General features: G+C 41.1%; 1 protein-coding gene across 4 annotated transcripts in view; it reads left to right on the top strand.

Moving 5' to 3' along the window:
* KIF5B (kinesin family member 5B) overlaps positions 1–27,718 on the top strand; it is a 77,830-nt gene that overhangs the window by 28,865 nt on the left and 21,247 nt on the right. For 2 of the 4 annotated variants that reach the window (XM_038389544.2, XM_038389542.2), the window contains exons 11-16: positions 6,710–6,858; positions 9,925–10,115; positions 11,009–11,077; positions 16,361–16,567; positions 23,288–23,431; positions 24,394–24,582. In XM_038389544.2, the coding sequence (XP_038245472.1) occupies positions 6,710–6,858; positions 9,925–10,115; positions 11,009–11,077; positions 16,361–16,567; positions 23,288–23,431; positions 24,394–24,582 (949 nt within the window). The remainder of the gene's footprint in view (positions 1–6,709; positions 6,859–9,924; positions 10,116–11,008; positions 11,078–16,360; positions 16,568–23,287; positions 23,432–24,393; positions 24,583–27,718) is intronic. The other 2 variants (XM_038389545.2, XM_038389543.2) reach the window with 1 other exon arrangement.

Genomic DNA, 27,718 nt, shown 5'->3' with positions numbered 1-27,718 from the left:
CAGGCTCATTTTATATTTAAATCCAAAATAGAGGAACATGTTGTTCCAAAAAAATAAACGAATCGGGCATTCCTTATCATTAGGAATGCTAAGAATTGGATATTTTTGACATGAATCTGTTTCTCTCATCACTACTATTATTCTGTCTGATTTTAATTCTCTGTTTTTAAACTGCCAATTTAATAATTCCATCCACTGAAAAGTGAGTTGACTTTTCTTCTTACTCTGCTTTTCTTTATCCAGCCATTGTTTTACTTAGAACACATGCATCCGAGGAATTAATTTAGTTGATCAAGTTTCCAGCTAGCCTTACAGGGAAAACATTTTAGTATGGAAAGCATTTGTTGTGTGGAGTGATTCAAAAAGTTTTCTGATACTTTGCCAGATCAAGGAAACTGAGAGTAAGATGGCTGCTGCAGTTCATCTGAAAGACTGAAGTTTTGAGCTTAACATCCTTAGTTTCCCAGGTTCCTCTCCTCTGAACTGTTATCTAAGTAATTTCTCTAGAAGTTGGTCTCCCAATAATTTATCTTCATAAAATGTGAATGTATCGCGTTCCTACCATCTCGTTTCATAAACTATACACTTAGTGTCTTTCACTCGCATCTTGAAATGCTTTAGTAACATTAATTCTCACACCCATTTTAGAGAGATATAAAATGTCTTCAGAGTAACCAGCATCAATTAAAAAATGTATCCTTACAGTAACATTCCTTTTTAGTTACAATTTAGATTAAATCCACCAAAGGTGTATACACCTCTACCCTGATATAATGTGGTCCAATATAACGTGAATTCGGATATAACGTGGTAAAGCAGCGCTCTGGGGAGCGGGGCTGCTTTACCTTGTTATATCCGAATTCGTGTTACCACAAGTGGTTCCTCTTCGCGCCCCCCCCCCCTTTACTTGCTGCAGCCCCCCTGCCCCAGCTCACCTCTGCTCTGCCTCCTCCCATGAGTGCGCCACAGCTCCGCTTCTCCCTCCCTCCCTCCCTCCCAGGCTTGATTGGTGCAGCAAGCCTGGAGGGGAGGGAGGGAGAAGTGGAGCGGCGACGGCATGCTCAGGGGAGGTGGCGGAGCAGAGGTGAGCTGGGGCGGGAAGCAGTTCCTCTCCCTACCCCAATATAACGCGGTCCTTGGGAACCAAAAAATCTTACCGTTTTATAGGTGAGACTGCGTTATATTGGGGTAGAGGTGTATATGTGATAGCAATCAATTTTGAGGAATAAGAGGCGTACTAGAAACCCTCAGGGAGTGAGAAGTATACTTTGCTGGAGTCTAGGGTTTCATAATAAAAAATAACAGAGGAGCATATGGGGAAACATTTCTTCTTCAAGTAGTGTCCCTGTGGGCATTCCACTTCAGGTACATGTGCACCCCACATGCTTTCCATTAGAGATTTTCATTAGTAGTGTCCGTTCAGTCCGCGTATGATATCCTTGTGTCCCACACTCAGTGGTGCTGGAACAATTTTAATAGTAGGGGTGTTGAAAGCCAGCCCCCTTACCCATGTTCACGTCCCCCACCCCCGAGCTGAGGCTGGCAGCCAGGACCCCGGGTGCGGGGCTGGCAGCACCCCTAGTTCCCACACCTGTGCCCACAATGAAGCTATATCAGGTTGCACTGGTGAACTGCCCTCAATTCCTTCTCAGCTGCCTCAGCCTGAGATGGAACTTTTAGCATGTCTTCTTTACATGTACCTCAGCTATTGCTGAGCTTGTTTCTTTCTCAGTTTAGTTACCTTAATAGTTAGTTCTGATTTTTTTAAAACAAATTTATATTCTCTGGGAAAGTCCTTCCTGAGAGGGACATGCCTGATTCACTGGGGTTTAAATTTTGCCTCTTGTGTAGAGGCCATCCTGGTTAGAGACAGACACACTGTGCATTTGCTGCTGGGAGAGTCGAACATACTATAGAAGTGTAACTTCTATTTAGCCCTCAAATCCAGGGCTCAGAAGAACAGTCATTACAGCTCGATTTCCTAGATGATGGTGCACCCCCATGTATATCAGTTTTCCCCATGAGTCTCTAGCACCTCTTTGACCTCAGTGCAACTCTTTCCCAGAAAGGGAAAATCCTCAGAGACCTCCTCTAAACATTGTAAGAGAAGCTTTAATTTCCCTCTCAGGGATCCAACCCCCAAAACCTTGTTTCCTGACCAGGTTGACACCTCAGAAACATCATCCTTGAGGCTCAGTACTGTGGAGGCAAGGAGCTCCACCAGAACTGGTGAAATAGGAAAGTGCCGCAGCCCTAAGGCTAAACAGGGCTCTGGAAAGGCTTTGATACCATCTAGTGGAGATGGTCAGAACAAGTTCAGATGTTCTGTACCATCAGAGTCTACTCTTGTTCTGTTACCCTTATTGAGTTCTTTGGTACCAAATAAGCCTCCAGACGCATCAGCACCATTTGCAAAGCACTTCAAACTATCAGTACTGTCTGGCAAGGACAAGCTTACAGGTCTGTCTCTCACACAGATGTTTGAGGCTCCCCCCATTTGATGCAACTTCACAACCAGGCTTAGTCATTAAAGGATCAGTTTTGACAGGATGATTGAGGGTTTGACCTCTTCTGCCGCATTAGCCTGCCAGCTTCAACGTTTTGTCCACCTCCCTCCCATTTGGAGACCGACTGTTCCATTTTGAATAACCACGGGAACGTATCACCTTGGACAAATGGGTGATGGAAGTAATATCATTGGGCTACACCATCCATTATCCATTACACCATACCTCCCTCCTTGTTCCCCTTCTCTTTCCCGCTTCAGGGACATATCTTACAAATTACTGTTAAGACAAGAACTAAAACCCTTCTTTGTTTAGGGGTAATAGAAGTGGTCCCCACTCAGCACAGGGGAAGTGGGGAGGGGGCTTTTGTTCCCAGGTGTTCACTTGTACTGAAGAAAAATCGGGGGTGGAGACCAATCTTAGATCTAAGACTTCTAAACAAATTCGTGGGGCCTCAAAAGGTCAGGGTGGTGATTCTGGTAGCTACGATTCCTTCTCTGTATTCAGGGGTTGGTTTTGGCCCTTGACCTTCAAGATGCATACTTCTGTGTAGTGATACACCTGCCTCGCAAAAGATTCCTGCATTTTGTCATAGGCCAGGATCATTTTCAATACGGGGTGCTCCTGTTCGGGGTCTCCTTTGCTCCAAGAGTATTTTCAAAGATTCTGTCTATGGTGACTGCCTATTTGGATTGTCAGGCAATTATAGTATTCTGTACCTTGAGGACTATAGAAAATTCTTTCCTGGATATCTGGCTGGTGAATCTTGCCCAGGTGCTCAGGGTTTAGCTGATTGCCATATTTGGGGTCGGGAAGGAATTTTCCTCCAGGGCAGATTGGAGAGGCCCTGGAGGCTTTTTTGCCTTCGTCTGTAGCATGGGGCATGGTTGACTGGAGGGAGGCTTCTCTGCTCCTTGAAGTTTTGAACCATGATTTAAGGACTTCAATAGCTCAGACATGGGTGAGGTTTTTCATAGGAGTGGGTGGGTGACATTCTGTGGCCTGCGCTGTGCAGGAGGTCGGACTAGATGATCAGAATGGTCCCTTCTGACCTTAGTATCTATGAATCTATGACTGGCTACTCAAGCATCAGTCATACCAAGAGGTGTGTTGTCTGCCACAAGGACAGCACTTCCTCTATTCTTGGACTTGGGTCTTCAGCGTGGAAAAAATCCACGCTGACTCACGTTCAGAACATATGATTTATAGGGGCATCCCTGGATTCCTTCCTACCCATGGACAGATTTGTGACTTTATCACACCTTGTCAGAACTATTCAAGGGAGCCCCCAGAAACTGTCTTCATCTTAGTCACATGGCAGCTTGCACCTTTGTGACAAGTGTGTGCAAGGTTATGCCTTCACTGTTTTCAGGGGTGGCTCAAATCCGTTTACTCATCTAACAGGCACAGTCTAGACAAATAGGTGTCAGTTCCCCAGCCGGTGAACTATTCCCTAGATTAATGAAAGGTCCATTGCAAGGTAGCTGCAGGGGTTCCCTTCCTCCGACTAACATCATCGGTAACCATGACCACAGATTCATCTCTGTTACGGTGGTTGGAGGGGCACACCTTGATTCTCTAACAGTGCAGGGCAGATGGTGATCCTAGGAAACCACCCTCCATCTCTACCTGTTGGAGCTCAAAGTGATCAGATACACCTGCCTTGAATTTCTGCTTCTCATCAGGCACAGATCTATCAAGGTCATGATGGACAACATAGCCTACATGTTCTATGTCAACTGGCAGAGAGGAACGAGATTCCCTTCTATGTGTGCCGAAGCAATGAAATTATAGAACTGGTGCATAAAACATTGCATAGGAGTTTCAGTAGTGTAACTTCAGAGCAGTCATGGCTGATGCTCTCAGCAGGTGTTTTCCGCAAGACTATGAACAGGAGTTGGATCTCCAGGTTCTAGTTGGTATTTTTCAGACTTGGGAGTTTTGAGAAGTGGACCTCTTTGCCACAACTGGAAACAAAAATGCCATTTGCTTGCTTTGGGGAAGGTAAGATCACAATTCCTGAGGGGATACCTTCCTTCTCCCTTGGATGAAAAAGCAGTTTTATGCTTTTCTCCTGATGCCTCTGATCCTCCGAATGACGACAACAATCAGACAGGACAAGACCAGAGTCATCCTTAAAGCCCTGATGTTCAAGGCAAGCATGGTTTCCTTTCCTGTTCCACCTAGCTCTTTATCCACTGATAAATCTTCTGATTACACCTGAACTTCTCTCTCAGGATGCCAGTCGACTGCTGCATGTGAATCTGAGCAGTATCCTCAAGGTGTGGCTCCTAAGTGGTTTGCAGGGCTAGAGGTTGTCCTTTTCTAGAGAGGAACAATACAGATTATTCAGTAGTAGAAAGATTCAACCAGAAATTCTTATCTTTAAAAGTGAAAAAGAGTTATTCATTAGTGTGAACTCCAGAACGCTGTCCATGAAGTTGCCTTGCTTCTGCTCATTTTCGAATACTTGTTGCAGCTTAAAAAAGCAGGACTTTCACTTCGTTCCTTCCAGGTTTTCACACCACGATTGAGAGGTTCTCCCTGTTTGCTAACCCTGCAACACAAGGTTCATGAAAGGTCTGGGAAATCTTTTCCTATGGGTGAAAGTCCCTACCCCATTTTGGGACCTTTAATTTGGTTCTTCAGTCATATGAAGCCTCCTCTTGAACTGATGATGACCTCCTTACTGAATTTCTCTATGGAAACAGACTTCCTAATGGTTATTACCTCAGCCCACAAAGTTTGAGAGTTTGGGGCATTAATGACTGACCCTCCTTTCACAATATTCTACAAGGATAAGGTTTCCATTACAGCTGCATCCCAGTTCCTTCCTAAAGTGTCTTCTAAGTTTCATCTAAATCAGATAATTTGGTTACCAGTTTTTCCCCCTCTCCCCCCAAAACTGAACAGTTCCAGCCAGGTGGCTGTCCTCCATATTCTAGCTGTCAGAAGGGTGTTATCTTTCTCACTTGATAGAACTAAATTCTTTTTGTGACTCTCCTAAACTGTTCACTTCCTTTGCAGACAGACCAAAAGGTTCTGCCTTTTCTATCCTGGGACTATCAAAATGAATACTGGTGTGTCATCTCATTCAGAGAGGTCACAATCTATGTCTGTGACTTTACTCAAAACCCCCCAGTTTCAGATATCTGCAGAGCTGCTGCATGGTCTTTGGCACATCGTTTTTGGCATATACCTTCTCCAGACACTATGTATTAGTCAGTGCCTACGGATCTGATGCGGCAGTTGGCATTGCAGTTCTTTCCTTTAACTTATTTGACTCTGAATCTCCTTCCTCCTTATGGGGATGCTGCTCCGGAGTCACCTGACGTGGAACACCCATAGGGATACTACTCAAAGAAAGAGAGGTTACTCACCCTATGCAGTAACTGTAGTTCTTTGAGATGTGCATTCCTATGGGTGCTCCACTATTTGCCCTCCTTCCTCTCTGCTTCTGAGTTTCTTTCTGAGACTCAGATGTGGAGAAGGAACTGAGGAAGGTTCACCCATGCAGCTTGATACAGCTTCAGTATTGGGATGAAGATGTTATTGGCACATGCAGGGGGTCAACAGACAGTGATAATGGAAAATCTCCATTTGAAGGTGTGCACATGAACACCTGTTGGGGGACACATCTCAAAGAACTACAGTAACTTCTCTTTTTGCCTAAACTAGAGAACATGAAAGAATCTGAGAGATTCAGAGAGTTTGTCAGGGCACATATCCTTTCCCTCAGGCAATATATTCTCAGAATAAACCCTACTTCGTTCCCCTTCGTTAAGTCCACATTAGTAGTGATTCTTCATTTATGTAGAATTTGCAGAATTAAAATCTGCGAATGTCTGGCACTGGAATTATCTTTATGATTTGAAGTTAAGGCCAACCACTGGTGGTTGAGCATATGGAGCTTATCTATAGATGGTTGGAAGGAAGATGGTGGTGGTTTAGAAGAGGAACTGATTAGTGCAGTGTAGACTGGATGTTTAATAACTTCACTGCTTAACTTTTGATGTACTTTGAAGTTGGCTTATCACAGTTATTGAAGGTTTTCTATGTGACAAGAAGAATAAGGACACAGGCACAATATTGTGCCTGCTAGATAGGTTAGGTAATGAATCAGTCTGACCAAGCTGTGGGAAGGTTGGAATCTCCATATCAGACTTGTTCAGCCTGGCTAATTTTCTGATCTTTCTATCTAGAGCTAAGACTATTAAGAACACAGTCTGTGTCAATGTGGAACTCACTGCAGAACAATGGAAAAAAAAGTATGAAAAAGAAAAAGAGAAAAACAAGACACTGCGTAACACCATACAGTGGCTTGAAAATGAGCTCAACAGATGGCGCAATGGTAAGAAGTTGTTACATTTTTTTTTGTGTGAATTTTAGCTTAGTGAAGATAGTTGAATTAGTCCAACTAGATCAGGCGTGGCCAAACTGTGGCTCTTGAGCCACATGAAGCTCTTTTTTATAGTTAGTGTGGCTCTTGGAGCCCCTCACCCCCCCATTCTCCACCTACCAGACAGGGGAGTGGGGGAAGCTCAGGGCTTCTGTCCTGCAGCGGGGTGGTGGGGATAGGGGCTTCTGCCCTGTGGGGGTTGGGGGGTGGAAATGTCATGGGGCATCAGGGCAGAAGCCCTGTGGGGCAGATTGTATCTTGTGGCTCAAACTTCTGAAAATTATCAGATGCAGCTTGGAAGGTCAGTAAGTTTGGCCATCCCTGGACTAGATGATCATTGTAGTCCCTTGGAATCTATGAATTGTTGAAAAGTAAACTTTAAAAATGGGTATATCAAAAACTGATAAATCATAAGTTGTAGTGTCAATCTGAAGTCTCATCTTCAACTTTGCATTTCATGGCTCGTTGTAACCATAACGATACTGAATTCTAGGTTAACTCTTCAGTGTTACACACACTTTTGCATTTTGTGAATCTGAGGTAAAACCTATTAATTGCTATTCTTTTCCAAATTAGTGTATTGAGTTTATTAAATTAATTTTAAAAAGTTAGTTTGGTACAGTTGCAGGTGTCTAAACGTGGTAAACAATTTTTTACCTTTATATAACTTTGACCAAATCTATTTTTCCAATTCAGTTTGTGTTACTATAAGACTTCGCTGACAATTTGAACCAGTAAACAAACTTTTACAGGCACATTAATAGCCTGTGAAAACTAGGGTTGTATCATCTTGAAACATGCTATTAAAATAGCATATCATCTTTGAGGCTACTGCAGTAGTCCTTACTCCTTTTAAAATAAATTGTGACTGAAACTACTGAAATGTGTGGCTAAGAATATTTCTTCATTTCTTCAATAAGAATATTATTTCCAGTTGAGATGACGTGTGTTAGCTTTCAATTTACTGGATTTTTTTACTTCAGTAGACTCTGTATTTGTGTTAGGTGTTTAACTTCTAGGAAAATATTGATTGCATTAAACCAGGAGTTCCCAAACTTGGTTTGTGGCTTGTTCAGGGTAAGCCCCTGGCTGACCGCGAGACACTTTGTTTACCTGAGCATCCACAGGTATTGCTGCTCGCAGCTCCCAGTGGCTGCAGTTCGCGTCTCGCTTACCCTGAACAAGCCGCAAACCAAGTTTGGGAACCCCTGCATTAAACTGTTGTACTTTTTAAATACATTAAATTGTATGGGAACTGTGGCTGTTTAAAGTAAATGTGCACTAATATGTTAAATGTTCTTTGTGGGAAGCACTTGTGAGATTATGGAAAGCGGAAACTTAGAATGCTGTGTTTTGGAAAATGTACTATCTGTGGATGGCAAGATAGTTTTCATAATACTAATATTAACAGGATTCTATTAATTAAAGGATAAGAATATAATTAATGTTACTCAGAATGGTTTAATCAAACAAACCTGATTACATTCTTTGAGATTGCAAGTTTGGCTGATAAAGGTAATTACATACATGAACTAGACTTGTATAATATGTTTGATTTAGTACTCACACCAGGCTAAAAAATTAGCATTATGCAATATTAAAGCACAAATTAAATAGATTAAGAACTGGTGAATTGACAGATCTCAAAGTAGTCATCAGTGGGAAATCATTGAATGGTGGGAGGGCTAGTGGGGTTATGCAGGGACTAATACTTGACTTGATTGTATCAATAGCAGTGTTAAATAATTACTGTTTAGTAAATATTTGATACTGTTTAGTAATATTTATATACTAAATATTGACACTATTTAACTGCTTGGCAAAGCCATTCAAACAATATGCATTTTAATATAGCCAAATGCAAAGTTAAACATCTAGAAACAAAGAATGCGGCTATACTGTATCTGGGAAAGTAGGGACTATGAACGATATCTAGGGATCATAGTGGACAAGCAACTCAGCATGAGCTCCCAGTGTGGTGCTGTGGCTAAAATGTCTGTGATCCTTAGATGTATAAACAAGGAAGTAGGGTCTATAGGAGTTGCGAGGTGATTTGACCTGTGTATAGTAGTGGTGTGATTGACACTAGAATATTGTGTACATTTCTGATGTCCACATTCTAAAAATTGGAGTGGGTGTGGAAAAGAGCTGTAGAAATAATTCAAGGGCTTGAAGAATGCCTTATCAGAGAGACAAGGTGGTTGATAATATCTTTTATTGGACCAACTTCTGTTGGTGAAAGACAAGATTTCAGGCTTACACAGAGCTCCTCTTGCAGCAAGAGACTTAAAGCTTAATTTATTTATCTTGTCAAAAAGAAGATTGAGAGGTGATTTGATTACAGGGTAGAAGTACCTTCACAGGGAGAAATGCTGGGTACTAAAGAGCTCGTTAATTTACCAGAGAAAGGCATAACAAGACTCAAACTGGAAGCTGAAGCAGCAATATGACTTAAGTTTTTAAGTGAGGGTGATTTAACAACTGGACCAAACTATCAAAGGAAGTGGTGAATTCTCAGTCTTTCAGATAACTTCTAGAAAGGGATCTAGCTTTTATGCTTTAGTCAAACAAATTATGCTTACTCAAGCATACAAGTTATTGGACTCAGTAATTAACTGGAATAATAACTAGGTGAAATTTAAAGCCAGAAAACACCATTCGCCCATCAAGTCTGACTTCCTGTATATCACAGGCCCTTAAACTCTCTGAAATATTTTATTAACCATTTAACTAGTTTCAGAGTAGCAGCCATGTTAGTCTGTATTCGCAAAAAGAAAAGAAGTACTTGTGGCACCTTAGAGACTAACAAATTTATTAGAGCATAAGCTTTCGTGAGCTACAGCTCACTTGAGCTGTAGCTCACGAAAGCTTATGCTCTAATAAATTTGTTAGTCTCTAAGGTGCCACAAGTACTCCATTTAACTAGTATCTGTCATAGCTAGGGACTCTCTCATATATAAAATTTTCTAAACTAACTGTGATAAGAGAGAACATATTTATAAAATCTTTTTACTTCAGGGGAGACTGTACCAGTTGATGAGCAGTTTGACAAAGAGAGAGCCAACTTGGAAGCTTTTGCAATGGATAAGGATGTTGCTATCAATAATGACAAACCAGCTCCTACAATTGGAGTGACTGGTAATTTTACTGATGCTGAAAGAAAGCGTGAGGAAGAAATTACTAAATTATACAAACAACTTGATGACAAGGTATGTTGTTCTTGTTTAAATATAAAATCTCTTAGTAAACGTATTTGGAGCTACAGTGGTTGATATTTAATTCAGACAAATCTTCATTTGTTAGTACAAACGAGCATGGTGGGTGTTCTCAATCCAAATAACATGGTCTGACTGCAGTTCCCATTGGTTAAACACAACAGAAGCAATCACCTCATTTGGGACTAATTGGCATTCTCCTTGTCAGTTTCAACAGGCAGGGATGGAGATTGAAAGGATAGAAAGAACAAAGCAAAGTGGGCAGAGCATAGGAAATAGATGAAAACGGAGTCTGATGTAGGTAGAGTTGAGTTGTCTAGTTGAATGCAGAACATTCTTCAAGTTGAAATGCTCTTGATTAGTTGGATGTCTGTGATAATACAATACTAAGGGGAGTGGAAGGTAATGTGCATATAAACTGACATTTGAGTAATCTGTTTTGGAAAGGCTGAGAGATGTTGCTCATTTGTCTATTATATTTTACAAAATATACCATTTGGTTACATATCTCTAAAATTTAAACAATATTACTAAATACCTTGAAGTAATACATTTATATAAAGTCAGGAGAATTTTCATCCAAAGTAGGTTACTTGGGAGTTAGAGAGGACATGTCCTAGTTCTTGAACTTGGAGAAGACATTGTGACATAACAAAGGGGTAGGATTTTGCTCTTGGGTGCAAGGTAAATTAGGACAAATACATATAAAGCTAGAAGCCTGCTATATTTTTTTTCATATCCCTTTTGAGTCCATGAATCGTCGGTCTTGTATTTAGTTTAATAATTGTTTCCAAACGTGGAAAGGTTGATGAATAACTGACTTCTAATGTGTATTTGAGATTTTTGTGTGTTCAAACTGTTCAATTAATTGCTGGTTTTAATTGGAGGATGAAGAAATCAATCAGCAGAGCCAATTAGTAGAAAAGTTGAAGACACAAATGTTGGATCAGGAAGAGGTGAGTTTCACTATTGTGTATTTTATTTTGGGTTTTTCATTTGATACAAATATTTGGAGATAATGCAGGAAAAAACCACCTTAAAGTCATAACTAACTTTTCAGTAAACTGAAAGTAGGATGATTATATAAGCAAACTGGTTTATTCATTTACCACATCATAATCCTTCTCCAGTTTTAAAGTTAGAATCTAACTGTTCAATGTCTGTCCAGAGCTCCCGGTTTGATATACTTTGGCCAGACAGTAACTACAGATTCACAAACCCCTTTAGCAATTTAGTGTGTCTGTTAAGAGTTTTTTGGCACAGTAGGTCTTCCCCACCTTTTTCCCTAGGTGTCAAGAAGCCTCATTCTTTAGATGTTTCAAAATACTTGTGTTCCTCTGTAGGAAGAATATGAAATGGAGGGGGAAAAACCCTCTTAAGTAGTGTTCATTTTAATCACCACCATATTTTGGTCACAAAACTGTTAGTTTTTCAAGGCATTGAGTTGACATCATAATTTGTATACAGTTAGCCTTTTATCTAGGTTTGCTGGAAGTATTGGACACTGTTTTCTTTCTATTTATGAACTGTATATTAATCTGCTCTTGCTGTGTAATGCCAACCAAAAGTATTTAATTTGGTATAATTTGTTTAAAAAACAAAGCTTTACCAGATCCTTCTTTTTCTATTAATTTTGACAGATTTTTGAGTAGGTAATTTTAATATCTAATCTCCATACAAAGCTGATGATTTTTTGTAAAAACATAACTCCTTCAGTCACTGAATTATTTCTTAATTTTAGATGCAAATGTTTCCATTGCTAGAGAAAACAGAAGGGAAGCACGGGCAACTTTGCCTGGCTCTCCTATGTAAGAAAATAGATTTACTTCATTTTAAATACTTGTCTGAAGCCATGTCTACGCTACAGAGTTGTATTGACTTAAGTTAGAGCTATTCAGGCTGTAGCTGCAGATGTCAAAATTTCCACCAGCTTGAGAGATTTTTCCTGGACTCCTCTAGTTGGATATCTGGGCTATAGCCATCCTCCTCAACAACTCCTGATGAATCTTAAAATTGTCCCACTATAACTGCCTCATCTGGGGATGAGGAAGAAGTACTTAAGTTATGTCGACGATCATAAGCCACTTTAATTACATCAGTTGTGCATGTCCATAAAACACTCCTTGGGTTGGCGGAATGTGTACACAGTGAGTGCTCTTGCATCGACAGTGTGTTGCATTGTAGGAAGCTATCCCACTGTGCAACTTGCAACCCTCTGCTGCTGGGAGCTCTGGGAACAGAATGTGGTGCATCATGGGGGCATACTCATCCTCACGTGATGCAGTTCTTTCAGTCCTATCATTCCATGGGCTTCCGACTTAGTTTTGTGATGTTTTTCAACAGCCCTTGTTAACTGTGTGCCCACCATCTCTGCCTGAAAGCATAATGAGCATTATGAACACAATGGGACTGGTTCTGCAGTATTTCATGAGCTGTGAATCAGTGTTGCCTGCCCTGCTGCTTGCCATGGAAAGAAATAATTCAATATTGCTGCTGACATTCATGGAGCAGCTGCACATAGTGGACTGTCTGTTCTGGGCTCGGGAAATAATCACTGAGCGGTGGTATTGCATTGTGATGCATGTATGGGATACAAGCAGTGGCTGCAGAACTTTCGGATGCACAAATCCACCTTCCTGGAACTGCGTGCGGAGCTCACCCTAGTGCTCCAGAATGAGAGCTGTCCTCACTGTGGAAAAGCGAGTGGTGGTCGCCATGTGGAAGCTTGCAACTCCAGACTATTGCTGGTCAGTCACAAATCAGTTTGGAGTTGGAAAGTCCACTGTGGGAGCTGCAGTGATGCAAGTGTGCAGGGCCATTAATCTGCTATGAAGGACTGTGACTCTTGGTAATGTGCAGGAAATAGTGGATGGCTGTGAGGCAATGGGATTCCCTAACTGCGGCAGGGCAATAGATGGAACAAATGTCCCAATTTTGGCCCCAGACCATCTTGCAACAGAGTACATTGACTGGAAGGGCTACTCTCCATTTTGGATCACCAATGCCTTTTCACTGACATCAGTGTGGCGTGGTCAGGAAAGGTGCATGATCTTTAGGAACACTGGACTATATGGAAAGCTGCACAGTGGGACTTTCTTTTCTTACCAGAAGATTCAAATCGCCATAGTAATTCTGGGAGACCCCATCTACCCCTTGCTCTTGTGGTTCATGAAGCCTTACGCCAGGATCCTAGACAGTGGAAAGGAGTGGTTTAGCAGGTGCCAAATGACCATTTAATGTGACTTGGGCTGATTAAAAGATTGCTGGTGCTGCCTTTTTGGCAGGTTGATCATTTTCAGTCGACTGTGCTCTGCATAACATTTGCAAAGTGAAGGGAGAAAAGTTTTCCCAGGGATAGAGTGCTGAGGTAGATCAGCTGGCTACTGATCTGGAGCCGCTAGATACCAGGGCAATTAGAGGGGCACAGCAGGGAGGAGGCTATTCAAAATAAGGAGGCTTTGAAGAAGCATTTTGACAATGATTCGCAGTAACGTCTTTATGTGATGCATTCGGCCAGGCAATATTTACATGCTACCCTGAACAACCCCTTTAGTGCTTGCTTCATGAGCTTTAATTGTACTGAGCAAATATTCCTGCCAATAGCCACCAACTAACATGTAGGAAACACTCATTTCATTTCAAAGACTAAAGTTTAATAGGATGAACCTCTCAAATTTTATCGAACAGGACATGGTAATGAGGAACAGTCTCTCAGTTACGGCTCTCACAGCTGCATGAAACTGCAACTTTCATTGTGTCATGTGTAGCTTTATCATCTGCTCCTGCCTCTGTTGATTTGCAGCACTCTGCAAAACGTATCCTCCTTTCTCCTCCTGGTTTGATTTGAGGCGCTCCACTGGTGTGGAGGAATGGTCTTCAAGGGCACATCTGCAGAAGCCAAAGAAACAGTTAACAGAGACAGTATTGTGAATTCACTCAGAACCATGAATCACAAAAGTTACACACACCTCTTTCTCACTGTCCCTTTGCTATCACACAGCTTGGTGAGAGTCCCAGTGTGGTGAGTTTGGGAATGGGGTGGGGTTGGGAAGGGGGGAATGAGCAAGAGGAGACAAAGGGTCTGGGAGGTTTGCAAAGAGGGTCATTACATGCGCCTAGGGAGAGTATTCTGAATATGTGGTATCAAAACAGTATCTCACTCCTATAACCCAGGATGCAGGGTATATCTCCTGCATGCATGCGGCTTCAGACTGGGTCTGTATGCTGCTCGCCAGTGTGCTGCTCTGATCCCTGCAGAAATAATTTCCAGTTGGCGTGGCAGTTTCCTATAGTAGGGGGAGAAACAAGGCAGCTCTGCCAAGGAACCTTCAGCAGAAGATTGCAGATTACCTACAGAAAAATTTCCTAGAGATCTCTATGGTGGATTCTCGGTACATGCTGGTGTACATTAAAGAACTTCTCCGCTGGGCCTACGCGGCATAGAAATTTGTTTATTTCTGTGCCTTATCCCTCCTCTACCATATAACAAAGTACAGGAGAGCTCAGTGTCTTCTCACTGTGCTGTATCAAAGCAAAATCAAAGCTTACCAGAGCTCGTGTCCCTTGCTTCAGGAATGCCAGAGCTGGATTGCTGGGACTGGCTGGACTTCTCTGGAGTCAAAAAGAGGTCCTGACTCACCACGCCACTGGATGACCCTGTCATGTGTTCCACAGCCGCCTCCAACTCCACTTTCTCATCTGTCACTTTACCACTTCGTCCTCAGGATTGACTCCGCTGATCGTTGCCCCAAGTCCTCCCAAAGTATGCTTGGGGCTCTTGGTGGTCGAGGGTGGGGTTGCCGCCAAGGATGGTGTGCAGCTCCTTGTAGAAGCAGCATGTCTTCTGCACCGCACCAGAGTGATGGTTGGCCTCCTTGCCTTCTGGTATTCCTGTCTCAACTCATTGGTCTTAGTACGGCACTGCTGCATGTCCCTTTCATGCCCCTTCTCCTGCATCCCTCTAGCAATCAGCCTGTAGGTATCAAAGTTCCTATGGCTGAAATGAAGCTGTAACTGCACAGCCTCCTCTCCCCACAAACCCAGAAGATCCAGCCGCTCTGGTGTACTCCACGCAGGAGCGTGTCTACAGCAGAAAGCTGGCGTGGTCAGCTGGAAAGATGCTGTGTTAACTGTCCCTGCTGAGCAAACCGGAAGAGGAATTTAAAAAATTCCCAATCCTTTAAACGGGGAAGGGGCGCATGCCTATGTTTCTTCAGGGCAGCCGAGTTCAAACTGCTAATTAGTGCAGTCGTGATGGGCATTGTGGGATACCTAGAAGCCAGTTAGTGTCGATACTGACACTGCATTGATCTAACTTGTGTCACTAAAAGTTCTACTCCTTTTGTTTAGGTGATTTTATTTTTGTCGGCATAGCAGGAATGTTAAATCAGTGGGAGGAGTATTGTAGTGTGTACACCTCCACACTCTTGTCAATGAAAGCTGACTTTTGTTGACAAAACTGCGTAGTGTAGACAAGGCCTGAGCATATAAGATTTTGACCGTACTTCAGAAAATGGTTTCAGCTCTGGTTTTTCAATATTTTGAAAACTCTCCATTCTGCTAGGTCATGTGCCTATTCGGTAATTAAATATTAAAATACAAAGAGGGTGAAGTACTGGCCCTGTTTAAGTCATTTGGGAGTTTAGAACATTCTAATTAAACTAACTATTAGCAACTTCTTTAAAGTTCACCAGAAAGATCTGCTATATGATTTTCAAGCCTTTCCCACTCTCCCCTCATCCCCCAAGGTTTTGACTTTAACTTTAAATAAAAATGCAGATCTTGTCAGTTATACCAGATATTGAAATATACAACATGAGCTTTGTCTACTCTCCTTGACAAATGGTTAAACTATCTGTTACTTAAAATCTGGTTGTACTGAGGATAAATTCAGGGATTGCTATTTCATGATGAAAAGGAGTACTTGTGGCACCTTAGAGACTAACAAATTTATTAGAGCATAAGCTTTCGTGAGCTACAGCTCACTTCTCACGAAAGCTTATGCTCTAATAAATTTGTTAGTCTCTAAGGTGCCACAAGTACTCCTTTTTCTTTTTGCGAATACAGACTAACACGGCTGCTACTCTGAAATATTTCATGATGGTAGACTATGTACAAATTCTAAATAAATAAGGCTTTATGCTCTAGGAGAAACTGTTCAGTAAGTTTGGGCTCTCACTTGCATTTCTTAATGTCTCTGAAGTGACAACTTGTGTTTAATTGCTTTATCGCTTTTGTAGCTTCTAGCATCTACCAGGCGGGACCAAGACAATATGCAAGCTGAGCTGAATCGCCTCCAGACTGAAAATGATGCCTCTAAAGAAGAAGTAAAAGAGGTGCTACAAGCCCTTGAGGAACTTGCTGTCAACTATGATCAGAAATCTCAGGAAGTAGAAGACAAAGCAAGGGAATATGAGCTGCTTAGTGATGAACTCAATCAGAAATCGGTAGGAAATCAGGGCAAGGAATTACTAAATGTCTGTAATGTAACTTTTTGTTGTTAGGAAACATGTTTTTTTAACTGCTTCCATACATTGTCTTTTAAATGGCTTTTCTGAGTGTTAAATCATGAAATTTAGCTTTATTTCTTTCTGATGTGGAATTGTAATACACCCCTACCCCGATATAACATGACCCGTTATAACATGGGTTCGCATACAACGCGGTAAAGCTCTGACACGCTGCTCTGAGCAGCGTGTTAAGGGTCCAGGCTGGGCTGGGGCTGAGGGGTTGGACAAGGGGCAGAGGGCCTCGGGGGCAGTCGGGCTCCTCCTCCCCCCCCCCCCCCCGGGTCTGGGAGACAGGAGACACTTTTGGGGGCCCCGCAGTCCCAGAGTGGCCCGGGGGATTAGCAGGGGGCTGGGAGTAGCCTGCTCCGCTTCCCTTGCCCCGGCCCCAGCCCCAGCCATGTCGCTTGGGGGAAGGGATCCCCTCACACTCACCGGCAGCGGTGGAAGTGGAGCAGCCCGGCCCCAGCCTGTTCTACTCCACCAGCTCGCAGCCACGGTGCTCTGCTTCCCGCTGCAGGTGAGTACGGGGGGCGTCCTTTCCCCAACCTCCCAACATGCACCAGTAGCGGGAAGCAGAGCGCTGCGGCTGGGAGGTGGCGGAGTGGAGCGGGCTGGGGCTGCCGCTGCCGGTGAGTGCCTATCAGGGAGTGGGGGTGTGGATAGGGTTTGAAGCAGTCAGGGGACAGGGAGTAGGGGGGTTGGGTAGGGGGTGGGATCCTGAGGGTGATTAGGAAAGGGGGTCTTTGGAGGGGGGCAGTCAGTGAAAAAGGAACGGGGGGGCAGAGTAAGTTCGATATAATGTAGTCTCACTATAACGTGGTGAGATTTTTTTGTCTCCTGAGGAGTGCATTATATTGGGGTAGAGGTGTAGTTCTGATTTGATTATCTAAACAACAAATCATAGTTAATGGGAAAGATAGAAAATACAATTAATATCTGCCACTCAGATTTCCCTTCTGGAGCTTTGGCTTGGAGTTGCCCTTTTGAGGAGTTATTCCATAGCTAATAATTTTTGCAATTTGCCTTGGGGGACGGGTCAAAATCCTATCAAGTTGCATTGTAGCAGCAGGTTGTACAGTCCGTTCTGTTGCCTAAAGTGAGCAGAGGTAGGTGTTGACTCTCAACACGTTAATGCAGTAGGCAATTCAAACTTATCACTCTTCAAAAGCTACCAGCAGTTAAGTTACTATATTACTGATGAGAGAAGTGCCTGCTTGCCTTGCATTCTTGGTGTCTGTGGGTCTGTTCCGTCCTAGTCCAGGTGTTAGCGGTATGTCACCAACCAGAAGGTGGAGAAAGATTTTGCTCTATACTTTCTTCTATTTGAGCTGCTTCAGAAGTTCTAATATCTGTCAGGTTTTGAATTCATAAAAAAAATGTACTTAATCCTCTTTCCTATGGATTCTTTCAATACTTTTCAAAACTATTACCCAGGTAAAATATTTTTCTTGTGGATTCAGTTTCCAGAAATACTCTGGTTTTGGGATGAATTTTGCCTTTGCTTCCATCACACTAGTAACGTGCAATTTTCTTTGTGTTTATTGCTTATATAAAAATTGTGCAGTTTCATACAGGCAACATAGATATTTTAATTTGTTTCCTTACCAACCAGTTGCTGAGTTTCTTAATTAAAAAACATTTTGTGATACCAGACTAGATCTTCATTTGCATGAACAATTTTAGTTCTGTCAGCTGTACTCCAGCCTGGGGAATGTTCTTTTCTTCTCTTCCCTTTGCTGACTTTATTTACATTTCACTTCCTTGCTATGTCAATGAGTAAGTAACTGGAGATACTAGCTTGAGGGATTTGTTCTAAACTCTCTGCTATGGTGACTAGATATACATAAGAGGCAGTATTTGTTGACTGTCAGCAACCTGAAGTTAGTTGAGCCTTATTTGAAATAGCAGTATCTGCCATCATGCCCAGCTTGATGATAAGGGGCTTGCTTGCTACAGGATGTACACTTTTCTTGAAAACTTACTTTTGCCTATTTTGTCCACAAGGACACTACTATTTTCCAGTGAAAAATTTATTTCATAGGTCTGTAAAACTAAAAGGGTTTTCTGCACTTGATTTGCAGACTGATCTTAAAAACTCAAAGGTTTTTTGTTTTGTTTTTGTTTTCCCTCCAAACATTCTAGGTTGTGTGGATAGCAGATACTTTAAGAATAAGAGTGCTGGTAAATTAGGATGATTTGACACTGGAATGATTTTAGAAGAAAGTGCTTCTCCATCTTTTTGTGGGTGGGTTTTATCAAACTTGAGTAATACAAAGACCTTATAAATGAGCAATCTAGAACCAGTACAAAAATATTTTTAAATTCGCACTTCACCAAAGAACCTAACTCCAGGAATCCCTCTTGTGTGTCTGTGTGCAAGCCATCTTGGGACTTCAAATAGTTATCCTAAACTTTTGCGCTCAGCAGCAGATCTGCGGCATCCCTCTTGGCTGGAAATCTGCTAACTTCAGTCTGCATTTAGAGGCTTAGTTTCTTTCTGATTATAGTTAACAAAAAAGTTTCTTAGGAGTGGGATCCTCTGATCACTAGCTTTTCTTAACGCAGTGTGAGGTGTCAAGACATTGCTGCATGTACCCTAGTTACATTTTTTTTGTTTTTGTTTTGGGTATAAATTTTCTGTTTAAACATGATTGACAACTGATGTCCCTTTGTCAGTGACAAGCCTGTCTCTTCTGGGCATGTTTGTGCCAAAATTGGGATAATTGGTTTCAGGCCTCCCTTGATCACAGGTGTGATGGGGATCCCAGGGTACAACCTGGAACTGGGGCTGCTGTTGCCCCATAACTCTCCAGCCTGGGCTGTCTCTCACAAAGCTATGCCAGTGACAAGCAGCAAGACTCTTGTGATCAAAAGAGATGCTGTGATTACTCAGCCATCAGCAGGTGGAGCCTCATACCCAGCTAAATTGTATGAATTCTCTCTGAGCCACTCATGAATCATAGAGAGAGCCACCAGCAAATCACTGCAGCCTTGCACCCCAGAAATTTAGTGTCTTGCACTGTCCAAGTAAGTCTTGAGCAATGTAAGTGTTACTAATTAGTTCTCCACTTCATCAAAGGAAAGTGGACATGCACCAGCCTTTGTAATCTGAGCTGAGATTCCCCAAACACTTCAACCAAAAACACACTGTTCAGGTAAAATATAAAAACAGATTTATTAATGACAAAGATTTTAAGTGATTGTAAGTAGCAGGTATATAGATCAAAGTTGATTACATAAGAAATAGAATTGAGTCTGAATTTATTTTTAACTTTAACTGACTAAGGAGGATTTGAATCAATCTCTCACAGATCATACAGCAGCTCACAGTTCTCAGTACACAGGCTGGATGCCCTTTCCAGCCTGGGACCGATCCCCCCCAGCTCAAAGTCTTCGTCTTTCAGATGACCTTCCAGGTTTTGAGATGGGGGAAGAGAGGCCAAGTGATGACATCAGTCCCTCTTTTATATTTTCTTCCATCTGCTAGAAAGATCCTTGCTGTGAGGTGGGTTAGGCTGTCCTTACTGAAAAGCCTCTGAGACAGTGGATTTTTCTTGATTGGCATCAACACCTGTCTGGCCAGTGATAGTTGCTCCTTCTGTCCCTACTGAAAGGCCAGCTATGGATGTCTCACAACATATTTCACTAACACATATGGCAGTACTTCATAACTTCACATACAATGATAGTACATACAATCCAACAGGATATAAAATGAGACCGCACCAGCATTCAGTATACAAAATATATCGTATGACGGTGGTGAATATGGGGGTTTCATGGTGCTACTTTGAGGTCCAGAGAGTCACAACATGTGCAGTGATGTTGAGCTTATTAATCCCAACTTCATTAGAACATTGTTTGGCTTCTGAAACTTGCCTTGATACAAGTGTACTATTTGCATTCCAAGCTTTATTCTAATCTTAGTAAGTCATTCCTTAGCAACAAGGATGGGGCTCACATTTTTACTAAAGTAGTGTAAACAGTCTCCTCTGTGTAGCTTCCCCCTCCACCTTTTTTTAAAATAGTTTTTGCCAGAGCCTTTTAAGTGTGTGTAGAGTGCAGTTTTAACTTGCCTGTCATAGAATGGTATGATTTACATGTGGCATTCTTCAGAAACATCCATGATTGGCTGTGGGATATGTTAACAATTGTGGCCATGATCCAGTGAACACACCTGAAAGCTCCTCTGGTTTCGTACAGTTGTTTATCCAAGTCCTTTTCAAAAAACAGTCTTAAGACTTAAAGTGATTTGAGACTTTATTGGTGCCATAAATCCAAAAAGGCAGGCACTAGTGTCATTCTCATCATTTTAAAACACCTAGCTGGATCCCATGCACTACTTCTGCTGCTCTGTCAAGGCTTTGACTCCTCAGGTGCCTGAATCTGCTTTGAGTAAGATGTCACCTCTTTCTATCTTGATCTTTGAGAGTGGACCATGCTTGATTTGTACCATACTCTGCTCTTAACTTCAGAGACCAAAAGTTTCTGATCACTTCAGATAGGCCTGGTACCTTTGACTCTGTTCCTGGTCTTTGTACTGAAGCACTGGCCTAACAGCTGTAGAGGTCAGTGTCCTCTACGTCCTGGAATACCTGGGTGCATTGGCTTTGATACCCATGCACTGAGTCTTGGAACCATAAACATCATTGCCGTGTCCACATTGTTGGTCTCTTTGTAAACAGTGCATGTTGCTGCCAGTGCAGCCACAGTGCTGCGTGTTGTTATAGCATACTGATGTTTGTCTGAGATGAAGTGAATGCTGCTAAGGAACAGGAATGTTAGAAATGTGTTTACTGTTCAGAAGGCCAAGAACTACCAGGTTCCCCCAGGATGATCCAGCTTTCTGTTTTTTGTTTAAAGGTAGCTATAGCCATCCCATTTGAGATGGAGACTGTCTAGGAAAGCCCAAGGGCTTTGGTATTACATACCTAGAACAGAGATGCTTCCCACAGAAAGGGCCCTTATACTGTACTCTGGATCAGTCGGTAAAATATGGCAGAACACTCAATTGTAGAAAGTACAGTTTGGATTTAGGATGTCACAGGCTGTCCTTTCCACTGTGCCTATGGTACAGTGTCCCCTAGCCATGGTTCAGAATACAAAGATGCATGGCTAAGAGTGAGCAGTATTCGGACCATCTTTCCTGCTAAAATATCAGCAAACTGTGGGAGAAATTGCACCTTTCCTTAAAGAATTCACAGACTAACGTGCTACAGGATGGATATGACCACGCATCAGGTGCAAGGCTCCCTTGATAATGCATTGATATCTGTTTGTTATTGTGATGTTTGAGGTGATAGTGATAAGTATTTATCATTGATACTTGCAGGCATGTATGGCCGCATTCATCAAGCCTTCGTATTGATACTCAGCAGAAGGTAAAGAACCTGGCAGCAAACCTTTGTGAAAATGGAAAAAATGAAGTCACTCAAAGACTAAGGAAACTAAAACAACCCTCTCTTCTCTTAGGGTCATTATCCAGTATCTGTCTACCTCTGTCTGTAGAAAAGGCAGTCTTTTGGTACAAGTTTCTGATGCTGAATCTAAGTGTGTTTCGGATGACTTTATCAAAATTAAGGTTGGAGAACAACAAAGAAGTATGTTCTGTTTGGCAGCTGGTATTGACATAAAGTGGCTTTTTCAATTTAAGTCTAACCCTGGATTTAGAGTTAGCTGTTGGTTGCACATGGATGGGCCAGTCCTCAGTCTGTGTAAATTGTCATACCTTTATTGTGAATGTCTGCTCTAGAATTAGTGGCACTGCACAAAAAGACAACTTAGGGTATGTCTTCACTACCCGCCGGATCGGCAGGCAGCCATCAGTCCAGTGGGGATCAATTTATCGCGTCTAGTCTAGACACGATAAATCGACCCCTGAGTGCTCTCCCGTCGACTCCTGTACTTCAGCGCCGTGAGAGGCGCAGGCAGAATCGACGGTGGAGCGGCAGCAGTCGATTCACTGTGGTGGAGACACCATGGTAAGTCGATCTAAGTATGTCTACTTCAGCTACGTTATCCACATATCTGAAGTTGCGTAACTTAGATCAATTCCCCCCCACCCCAGTGCAGGCCAGGGCTTAGAAAATTCTCCCACGGCGATATCTGTTCAGAAAGCTCTAGGCAGGGATGGACTGGAATTGATATAATCTGCTTCTGTGCAGAGGACTGCAGATAAACATCTAAATTGTCCCACCAGCAAAACATACAGTGATGAATGTATGTTTTGCTATGAGAGAAAGCAGATACGGATGGGTCCCATTTTAATGTCTTTAAGAAAACCCCCTGTGCTGTCTCACATTGGTAGATGTAACCATAAATGCTCTTCTAGGGTGTTTGGCAGAATCATTGCCAGAGTTGCAGGATTATATATTGTGTGCTGAAAGGCTGTGTCTTTCAGAAAAGAACTCTAGGAGTTTTGGTGAAATACTGCTAGTTGTTGAAACTTTTGTTTTGCATATTATGCTACTGTACAGTGCTTACAGGATTTTTAACAGTTACTTTTAAAACATAATGTAGTTACCAGGTTGGGGCACTTTTAATTAAAAATATAAAATTCATTTTAAGGTTGCTGGATGAAAAGCAAGAAGAAAAATATTCCCATGTAAAGATTTAAACTGATAAAATCTAATTTTACACCTTCATCCCTTTTTCTAGGTAACTTTAGCCAGTATAGATGCAGAGCTTCAGAAACTTAAAGAAATGACCAACCACCAGAAAAAGCGGGCAACAGAGATGATGGCCTCCTTATTAAAAGATCTTGCGGAAATAGGAATTGCAGTAGGAAATAATGATGCAAAGGTAAAGAGGAGCTGTCACAAATGTAAAATGATACATACATTCATGTTTAGGTCTTTTCAGTGTAGTAAAGATGTAATAACTAGGGTAATTTATAACACCTGTAACCATATAAATGTCTTCCTGTAAGGTTCTGAGAGAGGATAAAGAGAACCCAAGTGTTAGTATTTGCCTTTTACAGCTTTATACAGTGTTTATAATGGACTTTGTACACTATGCCTTATTATAAACAAGTCCAAGAACAGTTTAGTCTAACTACGTACAAACATTCCTCAACTTAAGTCACTTCAGTCCACATTGCTAAATCACCAGATGTAATTTGGCACAGTTGATGGTACCTGCTTAGGAAAGGCTGAGCACTGACCAGTAATGGTTGCTTTTACTTCTAGAATAACTGTTCCTTCCAGCGTAATTGAGTTAACTAATAAGCCATATATAGAAGATACTACAGCTGCCTATACCTGCCCTGTGGGTATAAGATGACTTCTTTTTCCACTTCAGACAGTTTATTTTCAAATGCTCACATGTGTTCACTTAGAAAATTCCCAAATAGACTAACAAACTAAATTATTTTGAAGAGTTTGTCGCTGACCTGTAAACACTTGCAGTGACCTACAGCTTGGCAAACACAAGTCAGAATTTCTTGAGGGGGGAAAAAATAAGTATGACTTAACCCCACCTGCTTCCCACTAGAAATAAGTTGTGTATGAATTTATTTAAATCTGCAGAGAAAAAAATGAAAAACAGTAGTAGCGGTGGCTACCATAAACATGGTCTGAAATTGAATAGCAGTGCAATGACTGCGTACTAGGGACTAGGCATTTCTATTTTCTGATTGTACTTTGTACTATTGTACAATAGTACTTTGTACTATTTTCTGATTGTACTACTGATTGTACGCATCCCATATTTAATATGAATATTTTAATCACTTAAACCTTTCAGATTCTGAATTTCTCTTTCAGCAGCCTGAAGGAACTGGCATGATAGATGAAGAATTCACAGTTGCAAGACTATACATTAGCAAAATGAAATCAGAAGTGAAAACAATGGTAAAACGCTGCAAGCAGCTAGAAAGCACTCAAACTGAAAGCAATAAAAAAATTGAAGAAAACGAAAAGGAGCTGGCAGCTTGTCAGCTTCTTATCTCACAGGTAAATGTTGCATTACTCTAGCTTTGCTGATTCAAGTCACTTTTGAAACATAACTCTATGTTGGTTGGTTGGTTATCTAGTTACTGGTCGGTACCTAGGTTGCTCTCACTTAACCTATAGCATACAATTTTGAAAATAGACAAGGTGGATGCGGTAATATCTTTTTATTGAACCAGCTTCTGTTCGTGGAAAACAAGCTTTCGAGCTTACACAGAACTCTTTTTCAAGTCAGATTTTGAAAATACTAATTCAGAGATTTTGATCTGAACTTCTTTTTGCAGAACAAGTGAGAAATCAGGCATCCGTTTCTTCAAACGGTCTTAATGGTGTATTCATCAACCTGTTTTTAATATCAGCAATATACTAAAGTGTTCAAGATTGTCTTTAAAAAATCTTATCATTCTTGATACAAAGTGTACTGAGAACTATAGACGCCAAGGGATTAATGCTTCCTGTGAAACATGAGAACACAGGTGTGTGGTTTAGGATGTCTTAAAACCCCTCTATAGGTCCCTAGACTTAAATCTCCATTTTCATAATTTTATATTTAACACTGAAACAACATTCTTATACTGGGTTAATCTTTCTTTTGTGACTGGCTGACATTCTTTTTGCTGTTGGAGTGTTGCATACAAATAATTTCTCAAAGCTTACAAAAGCAGCCCTTTTTCTGAAGTGCTCTGAGGAGACAGCCAGTTTAAACACCAATGAAAGGAGGAGGGGAGGCAAGGCGAGGCATCAGGGTTTAGACACAGTATGAAGAGGTTATCACAGTAGAACTGCTCTTTTTTTTTTTTTGTATTTTGTTTGAGCTTTTCAAAAATTTCAAATTAACAGTCTGGCTGTTCCCCTAAGTCTTTTCTCTGTATGACTGGTATGACTTTATCTCCATCTTATAGGGCAAGCAACTTTCCATTTCTGGGTAGATAAATCCTCAAGTGCAACAGGGTGGATTGATTTAAATCAGGGCAATTTAAATAATCATTTTGAATCAACTTTTCCATTTATACTTCAAAAAAGAAAAGGAGTACTTGTGGCACCTTAGAGACTAACAAATTTATTTGAGCATAAGCTTTCGTGAGCTAAAGCTTATGCTCAAATAAATTTTAGTCGCTAAGATGCCACAAGTACTCTTCTTTTTGCGAATACAGACTAACACGGCTGCTACTCTGAAACCTACCATTTATACTTGGTTTCAGAGTAGCATTTATACTGCAGTTATTTTCTAAAGAAAGGTGCATTGTCATTGGTTGATCTAACCATTAAAACATGTTGATTTACAACTAAATAAAGCCTCCACACTAGTTTTGGTACATCTTTTTGATACCTAGGAAGCTACACTATAACTATATACATTTATTTAAGCAACTATATAGCTTAATATTTTCAGATTCTTATTAATTACACATTTTAAGTATGTTAGAAAATGGTGAATGAAATTTTTATTTATTTACTAGATAATTAACTTTTTGCTTATGATGTGTGTCAAGCTGCATTAGGATGGTAACTGGTATTTAAACACACACAACCACATATAACATTTATTTTTATTAAACAAAATAACCTTAAATGTTTTGGATACATAAACTTATCAAAACATGTTTCACATTTACAACTCTGTTATTTATTAAAGAAACACAAGTATTTAACAATAATCAGTGAATTAAACTGATTTTTTCAGGTCTGATGGGAAAATTTTCAAATATGCCTAAATAAAACTGACTGGAGCTGAAGTTCCTACTCACCTAAGTCTCTTGAAAATGAGACAGAAGTCTCTTAAGTTACGTAGGTTGTCCTGCAGACTTTTAAAACAGTAAATATCATCCCCTCCCTCCTCATTTTTATTCATAGGCTGCTTTTTCAACTCCCAATCAATTTGTCAACTTTGAATTAGTCCAAATGAAGAAAATATTCTTTCTATGCCTGCAGAAGAAGCTAGTGCTGTCAAAAGCTGGGTTAGCATTTCAACAATGTCTGGTTCTACAGATTTCCATCAGTTCATTGGTGTGACTTTCTTTAAAACAGCAGCAGCAAACATGTACTGCTTGAGTGGTTCACCTCCACTCCTGAAATTTAATAGGTTTGCCATGATTGATGGGTGATGCCTATGTTACAACAGCATCTTCTCCAGCTCTTAAGTATCTACTCTGGTACTTTTGGGTTGAGAATATTGACAAGAAAATGAGATGGACTAAGTCCTTGATCCATCCACTTCCGTACTGCCTGCAATTTAACTTTATTATTGTTTCTTTCATTTCTTTCTTCTGTGTCTCCTGAAGTACTCTTCCAAATTTCAACAGCATCAGCAATACAGCAGCAATCTTTCTGCAGTTTGTCCAAAGCCATGGAAATAAATTTCAGAGTATTGAGTTCCAGCTTATTTTCGTGTCTCTTAAATCCATACTTTGGCTTAGATAGTTTCATTTGTTTTGTCACAATTTTCCTTACAAATGGTCATCAGAATAGGCCGGTTCTTAATAAGTAGCACAAAACAGTCAACCACTGAATTCCGTCATACATCTTGGAGGAGAATTATTTTGGATCCTCCTACTCTCTTTAGTGAAGCTGAAGCAAAGTGGTTGTTACGGAAGTATTTTGCTCTTTCAGCATTTTCCTTTATTCATGCAGTTGTATTTACATCTTTGGCTAAAAGATGCACCAGATGAGCATGGCCCCCATGTTATAAGTTTCAGGTTCACTTCATTATCTTCTAGATTTCTTCTTATCTTTGCTACATTTACAGCATTGCCTCTGACAAAGCTAAGCATTTGACACTTGATTTTTTGTCCAGTTTGTTATAGCTTTTACTGTTTCTTTTAAGTATTCTGATATATGGGCACTTACTGACTGCTCTAATTCTTTCGGTAAGATAGACAACCACATCTTGTGTTACACAGCACATATTACTGGATCAGTGTGTGCATGGCTAAACCATCAAGACTGCAATTAACAAATTTCCTGTCAGTTTTTTGCACACGGTTCATTTCCTTCTCGTACACTGTATCCAGCAACTTTCCAGCAATGTCTGCTCTGCTGGGTTGAGTATAGCATGGTCATATTGATTGTATCATGTCAATAAAATATTTATTCTGAACAAGACAAAAGGGGAGAACTTGATGCATAAATAAACCAGACA

The sequence above is a fragment of the Dermochelys coriacea genome, chromosome 2 (assembly GCF_009764565.3).
Source record: "Dermochelys coriacea isolate rDerCor1 chromosome 2, rDerCor1.pri.v4, whole genome shotgun sequence".
Lineage (NCBI taxonomy): Eukaryota > Metazoa > Chordata > Testudines > Dermochelyidae > Dermochelys > Dermochelys coriacea.
The sequence above is the reverse complement of the archived record's forward strand: the minus strand, read 5'-3'. Positions and strand labels throughout refer to the sequence as shown.